The sequence below is a fragment of the Rhinopithecus bieti genome, unplaced genomic scaffold (genome assembly GCF_001698545.2).
Source record: "Rhinopithecus bieti isolate Rb0 unplaced genomic scaffold, ASM169854v2 scaffold_48475, whole genome shotgun sequence".
Classification (NCBI taxonomy): domain Eukaryota; kingdom Metazoa; phylum Chordata; class Mammalia; order Primates; family Cercopithecidae; genus Rhinopithecus; species Rhinopithecus bieti.
The window spans coordinates 579,817-590,963 of NW_016820473.1; the positions used below are offsets into that span (position 1 = coordinate 579,817).

The 11,147-nt window shown below is 37.2% G+C and overlaps 1 protein-coding gene across 1 annotated transcript in view; it reads right to left on the reverse strand.

The window, feature by feature from the left end:
• FSCB (fibrous sheath CABYR binding protein) overlaps nucleotides 1-7,016 on the reverse strand; it is a 114,292-nt gene extending 107,276 nt beyond the window's left edge. Inside the window, 2 exon segments of the mRNA XM_017859803.1 lie at nucleotides 3,961-6,286; nucleotides 6,288-7,016. Of these exon segments, the coding sequence (XP_017715292.1) occupies nucleotides 4,186-6,286; nucleotides 6,288-6,802 (2,616 nt within the window). The 5' untranslated portion in view covers nucleotides 6,803-7,016 and the 3' untranslated portion in view covers nucleotides 3,961-4,185.
• Nucleotides 7,017-11,147: the final 4,131 nt, after the last annotated feature.

The window sequence follows — 11,147 nt, forward strand, 5'->3', positions numbered from 1 at the left end:
ATAAATAAATAAATAAATAAATAAATAAATAAAACATTTGAAAAAATCAATCAACAAAATTCACTGCATTAACAGACCAAAAATGGAAACCATATGGTGATCTTAATAGATCCATAAAAAGCATTTGCCAAAATTCTACGTTCATTACTGATGAAAAAACTCTCAGCTAAGTAGAAATAGAAGGAAATTTCCTCAACCAGAGAGGAAAAGGCATCTATGAAAACTTATAGCTAACGTCATACTCAAAAAGTCCAAATGATTTCCCCCAAGATCAGGAACAAGGCAAAATGTTTGCTCTCACCACTTGTATTAAGAGTTCTAGCAAGTACAATAAGACAAGGGAAGTATTTAAACAAGAAAGGAAAAATTAAAACATGTATTTGCAGATGATATGATTGTCTGTATAGAAAATTCTGAGTAATTGGCCTGGCACGGTGGCTCACGCTTGTAATCCCAGCACTTTGGGAGTCCAAGATGGGCAGATCACGAGGTCAGGGGTTCGAGACCAGCCTGACCAAGATAGTGAAACCCTGTCTCTACTAAAAATATGAAAATTAACCAGGCATGGTGTCACCCACCTGTAATCCCAGCTACTTGGGAGGCTGAGGCAGAGGAATCACTTGAACCCGGGAGGCGGAGGTTGCAGTGAGCCAAGATCATGCCATTGCACTCCAGCCTGGGCAACAAGAGCAAAACTCCATCTTTAAAAAAAAAAAAAAAAAAAAAAAAAAAAAAAAAAAAAAAAATTTTAAAGAAAATTCTGAGTAATCTACAAGAAAAGCCACAAGAGGTAATAAATGAGATTGGGAAAATCTCAGTATTCAAAGCCAATACAAAAAGTCAACTGTATTTCTATACGATAGTAACAAAAAATTGGAAGGTAAAATTTAAAAAAATTTAATAGAATCAAAAAAATAAAATGCCTAATAAATTTTATAAAATCAAAAGCTACAAGTCATCTGAGAGAAATTAAAGAAAGCCTAAATAAATATAGATATATATTAGTACGTGTGTTCATGGATCAGAAAATGTGTTATTAGTAGGATATCATTTCTTTCCAAGTTGGTCTTTAGATTCAGTGCAATCCCAGCAAGTGGTTTTGTGGAAATAAACTAATTCAAAAATTTGCACGAAAGTGCAAAAGACCTAGAATTGTTAAAACAACTTTTAAAAAGAAGAAAATATTGGAAAACTAACACTACCTGATTTCAAGATTATAAATCTACTGGTTTCAAAACAATGTTGAATTGATGTAGAGACAGACATGAAGATCAACGGAACAAAATAGTGCACAAAAATATGCACCTACATATATGATCAATTAATTTTCAACAAAGGCTCCAAGGCAGTTCAATGAGGACAAGATAATCACTTAAACAGTGTTGGAAGAAGGGGCTACCTGTAGGTCTGAAAAAACAAAAGTTAACCTCATATCTCTTCTCACACCACACAAAAAGATTACTGATGACAGATCTTAGAATTAAGTATAAGATACAGAACAATAGCATTTTTAGAAGAAAACTTAAGAAGAAATCTTAGTAATGCTCAGTTTGGCAAACATTTCTTAAATTTGACACATAAAAAAGAAAAAGCATGGGCTTCACCAAAGAAGATATGCAGATGGCAAATAAGCACATAAAAGGATGTCCCAAATTATTAGTCATTAGAGAAATACACATTAAAATTACAAGGAGATAGCACTATCCTCCTAGTAGAGTGGCTAAAATGAAAAAGACCAACCAGTCCAAGTGTTGATGAGGATGTAGAACAACTTTAACTCCAACAGCTGTTGGTCAGAATATAAATGGTTTATCACTTTGGAAAACAGGTTGGCAGTATTTTTAAAGTCAGACATACACCTATCACACAGTCAGACCATTCTATACCTAGGTGTTTCCTCTAGAGAAATAAAAGCATATGTCCACACAAAGACTCACATGTGAATGTTCATAGCAGCTATATGTAGAATAGCAAAAACTGGAAACAACCCAAATGTGTATCAAATGAATTTTAAAATTTTGCAATATTCATATAATGGAATACAACTTTGCAATAAAATATATTTTACCATTTATGTAACAGTCTATAAAATGCATAAAAATTTCTAGTGACAGAAAACAGATCAGAAATTGGTTGTATGTATGGGGTAGGAGGGTGGAAGCAGGGAAAGAGAAGTTACAAATGATCATAATGGTAACTTTTGACTTAGAGCCATCTTCATTGTTTTCCTTGTGGTGATGGTTTCATAGGTGTATACATGATGTCAAAAGTCATCAAATTGTACAATTTAAGTAAATGTTATTTATTTTATGTAGGTTATATCTCAGGAAAGCTATCTTTAAAATATCTCACATTTGAGAAAAAAAAATTAATGGTTAGCAGCCTGACATCATTCTTACATTTGGTAGAGATTATCACCTGTATGCGTTTCTATTCACACTGAATTTTTGCCAATGTTCAATATATTCAGATTTTCTTACTTATACCTGTCTCCTAGAAGCATCAAATCAATGTTTCTTGCCCTAAATTTTCACAGCTACACCTGTTGGAACTTATATTTGCAGCATTTTTTAATTTGACCTCCAGAGTCTCATGAATATATTTGTTTACTATTTATACAGTGTACTATATATATATATATTCAGATAAATATAAGCTCCACCTCAGCTCCAGAAACATCCAATTTTTAAGTGTTGAAAGTTTTTCCATGTGCCAGTTGATAGATCCCATCTTTATTAAGCATATTCTCATTCTAGTATAATTCTGTACTCTCGTGTGGCTTCTGAATTTAAAAAGAAAAAAAGCCACAATAGAAAATCCAAAATAGAAACAAAAAGACCTAATTTAGAAAACCAAGTTTAACTGGATTTAAGTATCTCAGAAAACATACAATGGAGGACTCGTACATTGCAAAAAAAAAAAAAAAAAAAAAAAAAAACCCTCATTTTAAAATACTAAAAAAAAATTTTAAACCTCAAATTTGGCACATACAAGAAAGAGTGTTCTTGCAATAATTTTATAAAATTCTCAAAACTTACTTAAAATGTCATATACTCTTGATTACTGAGGTAACGAAGAATGTGACAAAAATCCACCAATGATAGGACATCAAAGCTTAATGAGGGTTGACGTCACTAACCTAGAGTTCTCACTAGAGAAATACACTGACCAAATTTAAAACTTTTTTGATAAAATTATCTCAACATTTCAGCACATGGCGATTAATTTGTAGCTAGAGAAAATATTTTCCCAACATTGTTACAACCACGGAACACTAGATGCCCTTTAATAACAGACATCTTAGAATACGTATTGTTAAGGCTTGATGCTCTTTAAAAACTTCAACAACCTTTACTACAGTAATTTGATGTTATTCTAAGTTGTTCTTCATTACCAGTTCATAGAGCAAAAAGCATAAGCCAAACTTCCAAAGGACTCATCACATTCTCAGTTGAAATCAAATTAAAAACTAAACACAGGGATATGCTCTCAAGGGCATCTAAGTATATTTTTCTTTATATTTGCACACCTTTTCCAGTACTTTATCTATGACCACCTTCATTTTATTGAACTGAAGATTTTTACAAAGGAATTAAGTCTTTCTATCCAGACATTAAAATGTAAAATGTGTAAGAAGATAAAGAAGAACACTTAGGCTAAAACCAGGAAAGTAATGCTTGTCTCAGAAGGAATTGAATGAAAAGAGAATAAGAGATATGATTAATTATAATAAGGAGAAAGAAAACATCACACAACTTTAGATGTGTGACTAAGACTCAAGGAATTTAAAGTAGATGACAGATCTGCAGAAAAGACACTGGTTTTGCCACTAGAAACTATATTGACTCATAACAGGAAGGCAAAGACAAGAAAAGATGGCTGCAGAGTAAACTTTACCCGTGCCAATAAGTTTACTATAGGAAGGATATTTTAAGTAATTTTTTTCAATTATAAACTTACCTTCAAAATAGGTATTTTACGTGCCATAAATTTGAATGAAAGTAACATAAGTAATTTTTTACTGCTACGGTTTTTATTGTTCATTTTCCAACCTGTACTCCAAGTCTTGGGGTTCACTTTAATTTGCCTTATTGACAAAGCTGGAAGTAGCTTTGCCCACCCTTTTCTAAAGTATGTTCTTCCAAAACCACGTAGCTTCTGATTGGTAGCTTAGGTACTAACTGACTAGAGTTCAGGAGGACTTTTTTTAAATTCTATATGAAAGACACCTTCTATTTCAAGAGTGGGAGTCTGTCCATCATTAGTATTAGACAAATCTTTAGATCCATCATTGGTATTAGACAGAATTTTTTTTGAAGCGTCTTCAAATTTTGCTTCACCTTCCAAAACAACCGATCCTAATTTTATTGCTGGAATTCCTGCCACCTGCGGTGACTGAAATTCAGTAGACACATTCTCTACCAGAGCCTCATCTTCAGGGGGTTGTTCAGATGGTGGAGGTGAAACTTCAGCAGAGGCCTCTTGTATAGCAAACTCGTCAGTCAGAAGCAAATCAGCTGGTGGGGAATGTTTGTCAACAGGGGCCTCTTCCGCAGGGACCTCATAAGCTGGGGGAGATTGTACTGCAACAAAGGTCTCTTCTATAGGAGTCTCTTCAGCTGGTAGAGACTGAACATCAGCAGTGGCCTCCTCAACTGGTGGAGGCTGAATTTCAGCAAGGGCCTCGTCAGCTTGTGGAGGCCAAACTTCAGCAGGGGCCTCCTCAGCTGGTGGAGGTTGAACATCAGCAGGGGCCTCCTCAGCTGGTAGAGACTGAACATCAGCAGGGGCCTCGTCAGCTGGTGGAGGCTGAACTTCAGCAGGGGCCTCGTCAGCTGGTGGAGGCTGAACTTCAGCAGGGGCCTCCTCAGTTGGTGGAGGCTGAACTTCAGCAGGTACCTCCTCAGCTGGTGGAGGCTGAACTTCCACAGGGGCCTTGTCAACTGGTGGAGGCTGAACTTCCACAGGGGCCTTGTCAGCTGGTGGAGGCTGAACTTCAGCAGTGGCCTCCTCGGCTGGTGGAGGCTGAACTTCAGCAGTGGCCTCCTCGGCTGGTGGTGGCTGAACTTCAGCAGGGACCTCCTCAGCTGGTGGAGGCCGAACTTCAGCAGGAGCCTCTTCTGCAGAAGCCTCTGTCGCTGCTAGAAGCTGAATTTCAGCAGAGGCCTCTTCTGCAGTGGTCTCTTCACCTGATGGAGGCTGAAGCTCGAGAGGGGCCTCTTCTATAGAAACTCCCTTAGCTAATGGAAATTGAACTTCAGTAGGTGCCTCTTCTGCAGAAGTCTCAGATAGTGGAGATCGAGTTTCAGCAGGAGTTTCATATGCAGGAGCCTCTGTAGCTGCTAGAAGCTGAATTTCAGCAGAGGCCTCTTCTGCAGTGGTCTCTTCAGTTAATGGAGACTGAACTTCAGCAGGAGCCTCTTCTGCAGAGGTCTCCATAGCTGTTGAAAGCTGAAGTTCTCCAGCTTCTTCTCTAGGAGCCTCTTCAGGTAACAGAGGCTGAACTTCAGCAAGGGTCTCTTCAACAGTGGCAGGCTCTACTTTAGCTGGGGCCTCTTCAAGGACGCCCTCAGTTGGTAAAGGCTGTACTTCAATGGGAGCCTTTTCAGCTGAGGGAGACTGAATTTCACCAGGAAGCTCTACTGAAGGAGACTTTTCAGCTGATGGAGGCAGAATTTCAGCAGGAGGCTCTTCTGAAGGGGACTCTTCAGCTGATGGAGGCAGAATTTCAGCAGGAAACTCCACTAATGGGGCCTCTTCAGTGGATGGAGGCCGAACTTTAACAGAATTCTCTGCAACTGCAGTGGCTGCCTCAGCAGCAGGAGTCTCTTCAGTTGATGGCTGTACTTGGACATGGGTCTCTTCAGCAGGTCTGGGCTCTGCCTTAGCGGTGGCCTCTTCAACTAACGGAGGCTGTATTTCAGCTGGGAATTTTTCTGTTGGTGGAGGCTCTATTTCAGCAGAAGCCACTTTTTTAACAGCAAAACCTTCTTGTACAACAGGTATAGTTACTTCTTCCCTAAGCTCATCTTCTAAAAGTACCAGAGGACCATTTTTAGTCTCCTGAGTAAATGAAGTTCTGCTGATACTTTTCTGCTTAATTTCTTCATTGCTACTTGTTGCTGGTTGAAATTCAGGGTGTTCACTAGCAGAAATCTTTCCGGAGGATTTACGTTTCCGGGCACCTTCCTTTAACTTTGTAAAAGAACTATCTGGCCTGGAAATAACCACTATTTCTGATTCACTGAAGTATGTCTGTTGTTCCTTGTCCACTTTTCTACATGGGGATGTGCGTCATGGTCCAGTATTCTGTACGGCTGGTCTGCTGAGATCTGTCCATTTTTAGTTGAACTAAAGGTATGTTTGGTGGAATTTCTACTTCCTGAACACTCTCTGGCAATTCAATAGCTGCTTCTCTAACGTCAGCTGACTTTTCTTCAGGTACCACGGTTTCCTCAACTAACTTGACTTCTTTTTTCTCTTCTACAATGGTGTCTGTCTGGAGAGACTTACTAGTCATTTCCTGTCCACGCTTTCTCTTTGTCCAAGTTTGCTGAAGTTCAGAAGATACTGTAATAGACTCATAGGCTTTGGCAGAGTAGTTGCCTTTGCTTCCAGAAGTATTACCAATACGATGGGTAGCTTTGGGGCTAGATGATTTTGGTATGGCCATGTGTTTCTTTTTCTCTATTACAGCAGTTTGCTGGGATTTGTCTACCATTGGTTGGCTGGGTCGTCTTCTCTTTCGAATTTCTTGCCTACTTGCTGAGATAGGCTTATCAGAGTCATCACTTTCTTCCATTTCTAAGACTAGTGATTTCAAATTTATTAATTTTCAAGGGATGGCCAAAAATCACAAATGTACCAAGTGTCGAAGACTTTGCCTTTCTTAGGTGTCATTCTGTTGAGCTCCCTCAGAAATTCATAAGTTATTACATTCCATACTACACTCTTGTTGGATCCCACCTTATTCAGTAAGCATCTTTCTTGTTTAGTCTCTGTTATAACTAAATATCACTTTTAGAAGTCTCCTTCAAGGGTCTATGACATCATAGCCAATTCTGCCTTCAAGATTCCATCAGCAGTATTCCTAGGGCTTTTAAACTTAGTATACATTCATAGGTAATGGCTGCAAGTGAGAATCTACTTTTTGAAACAAGTCAAGTTGAAAAAAGCATTTGTCCACAAAAGAACATCAGGTAAATTCCAGTAATGCCACTTTCTAATTGCTGAAATTGATGCTTTCGAACTTTCAGTTCTGTTCCTTTCATCCTATTATCAAAGATAGTAATGCAGAACTCAGAATGCTGCAGCCTATTTTCAATTGCACAAAACAACCCATAACATGTGTGAGGATGGTCTATCGATGTATTTTATATGACTTGAAAAGAAGTTACTACTGTTTGAAAAACTTGAATTCTGAAGTTCATCTTCATATAAGCTTCTTTTCTACATTCTTAGCCTTCAGTAACACAACAGCCTATTCTCAAAATATAGAAGGCAGGTTTATCTTCTAAAACATCATGTGATATTTTAATTTTTATTTAACTATTTTAGAGTGTAGTTCCACCCAAAATTGCCAATTAAAAGAATAAGTCTAAGTACATGCCAAGGGAGAAAAAAATGCACCTTTTGAAGTAGTCACATTAGACTCTGCTGAGTACCTACATAGGAATGAATGCCCCAATGTAGATAAAAACTGTATTTTTATTTGTGTTTTGTTTTTTGAGATAGGATCTCACTCTGTCACCCAGGCTGGAGTGCAGTGGTGCAATCACACCTCACTGCAGCCTCAATCTTCTGGGCTTAAGCAATACTCCTACCCCAGCCCCCCCAGTAGCTGAGATTACAGTCATGAGCCACTGCACCAGCTGAAGATAAAAACATTAAAAAATGAAGCTATGAAAAGGAGGAACTCCAGTCAAGCAGATTGTAGATGACATTGTATTAGATTTGGAATACAGATAAAATTTTAACTGATATCACTTAGGAATTTTACTAGAAAGATGAATATTGATCAAACAGTATGCAAAAACATTGTGCATTAGTCTAAGGAAAATTAAGAAGAGAAAACAGACTTTTGAAATACAGTTATAGGAGACAATATGCCAAATAATAATTTGGTAAAAACCATATGCCAAATAATAATTATGACTGCATTAATCTGGGAATATTTTTAAATTTATTTATGCCATATTGCCCCTAGGAAACATGGTGAATTGAATAATTCCCCTTTTTCCACATGCATTGGTGTTATAAGCTGAATGTTTGTGGCCCCGTCTCTTTACCCACAAATTCATATGTTGGAACCCCAAAAGTTACGGTATTTAAAGATGCGATCTTTGGGAGTTACAGGCATACCTCATTTTATTACACTTCGCTTTTTTGTGTTTTACAGATACTGCACTTTTTACAAATTGAAAGTCTGTGGCAAGCCTGCATCAAGAAAATCCATTGATGCCATTTTTTCAAACAGTATATGCTCATTTCATTTCTTTGTGTCACATTTTGGTAATTCCTGCAACATTTCAAACTTTTTCATTATTATAATATCTGCTGTGGTGATCTATGATCAGTGATCTTGATGTTACTACTGTAAATATTTGCAGCACCATACCCTATATATAACAAAGTTAATAGATAAACATTGTGTGTGTTCTGACTAATCCACCAGCCAGCTGTTCCTCCATCTCTCTCTCTCTCTCTCCTCAGGCCTTTCTATTGCTTGAGACACAACAACATTGAAATTAGGAAAATTGATAGCCCTACAATGGCCTCTAAGTGTTCAAGTGAAAAGAAGAGTCACAAACCTCTCATTTGAAATTCATGTTGTTTTCATGCCTGGTAACACAACAACCATTCTGTAGCCCATGGATCAAGGAGTAATTTTGATTTTCAATTTTATTATTTAAATATATTTCATAATGCTATGGCTGCCATAGATAGTGATTCCATTAATGGATGTGAAATTGAAAGTAAATTTAACCCCCTGGAAAGGATTTACCATTTTAGATGCCATTAAGAATCTTTATGAAGAATGGCAATAGGTCTAAATATCAACATTAACAGGAGTCTGGAAGAAGTTGATTCCAACCCTCATAGATGACTTTGAGGGGTTCAATATTTCAGTGGAGAGAGTAACTGCAGATGTGGTGGAAATAGCAAGAAAATGTAAATTATATGTAGAGCCTGAAGACATGACTGAATTGCTGCAATCTAATGGTAAAACTTTAATGGACAAAGGGCTGCTTCTTATGGATGAGCAAAGAAAGTCGTTTCTTGAGATGGAATCTACTCCTAATGAGGTGCTGTGAACACTGTTGCAAAAACAACAAAGGATTTAGAATATTCCATAAACTTAACTGATAAAGCAATGGTAGGGTTTGAGAGGATTGACTCCGATTTTGAAAAAAAAGTTTTGATGCTGTAAAATAGTACTGCATGCTACAGAGAAACATTTCATTAAAGGGTCAATTGATGGGGTAATCTCCATTGGGTTGTTTATCAACATCTTTGTGGTTGCAAAGAGAGAGCCTGGTGTTTGTCTCAATTATATCTGACAAACATTGCAGGTGTGTTTTGTAGTCAAGTTTCTGAAATTTCATGTAATATCTTCAAAGTCTATTTTGGGTCAATTCACAACAAGAAATAAATGTCAAAGCCAATATCGCACTAATTGGATTAATATAAGATTATGTGTATTGGATTAGTTTTGCTTCTTTAAGTTAAATAAGGCTTTTCCAAATTTCCTTAAACTGAATTATCGATTTCAACCAAATTGAATTCTCAATTTCCAGTCTTTAGATCTTTATGTTTTCCTCTCTTGTCTGTCTTTTTCATACAAGCCATTTTGACAGCGGGGAGATGACATCTCATTGTGGTTTTGATTTGCATTTCTCTGATTAGTGATGTTGAGTATTTTTTCATATTACTGTTGACCATTTGTATGCCATCTTTTAAGAAATGTCTATTCAGATATTTTGCCTATTTTTGTATAAATTTATGTGGTACAAGTATAATTTTGTTACATAGATATATTACATGTGGTGGAGTCAGAGATTTTAGTGTGACTATTACCTGAATAATATAAATTGTACCCATTAGGTAATTTCTTATCACCCCCTACTTCCATCTCTCACACTTCTGAGTCTCCATTGTTGTATCAGTTGACACTCTGCATCCATGTGGATGCTTTATTTAGCTCCCACTTATAAGTGAGAAGATGCATTGCCTTTCTGTTTCTGAGTTGTTTCTCTTAAAATAATGGCCTCCAATTCCATTCATGTTGCAGCAAAAGACATGATTTTATTTTATTTTTTAATTTTCTACCAGGTTAAGCTTTATTTTTTTTTTATTTTTAATTATACTTTAAGTTCTAGGGTACATGTGCACAACGTGTAAGTTTGTTACATAGGCATACATGTGCCATGTTGGTTTGCTGCACCCATTAACTCATCATTTACATTAGGTATTTCTCCTAATGTTATCCCTCCCCCTTTTCCACACCCCATGACAGGCCCTGGGGTGGGATGTTCCCACACTGTGTCCAAGTGTTCTCACTGTTCAATGCCCACCTATGAGTGAGAACATGCTGTGTTTGCTTTTCTGCCCTTGTAATAGTTTGCTCAAAATGATGATTTCCAGCTTCATCCATATCCCTGAAAGGACATGAACTCATCCTTTTTTATGACTGCATAGTATTCTGTGGTGTATATGTGCCACGTTTTCTTAATCCAGTCTATCACTGATGGACATTTGGGTTGGTTCCAAGTCTTTGCTATTGTGAATAGTGCCAAAATAAACATATGTGTGCATGTGTCTTTATAGTAGCATGATTTATGATCCTTTGGGTATCTACCCAGTAGTGGGATTGCTGGATCAAATGGTATTTCTAGTTCTACATCCTTGAGGAATCGCCACACTGTCTTCCACAATGGTTGAACTAGTTTGCACTCCTACCAACAGTGTAAAAGCATTGCTATTTCTCCATATCCTGTCCAGCATCTGTTGTTTCCTGACTTTTTAATGATCGGCATTCTAACTGGTGTGAGATGGTATCTCACTGTGGTTTTGATTTGCATTTCTCTGATGACCAGTGATGATGAGCATTTTTTCATGTGTCTGTTGGCTGTATAAATGTCTTCTTT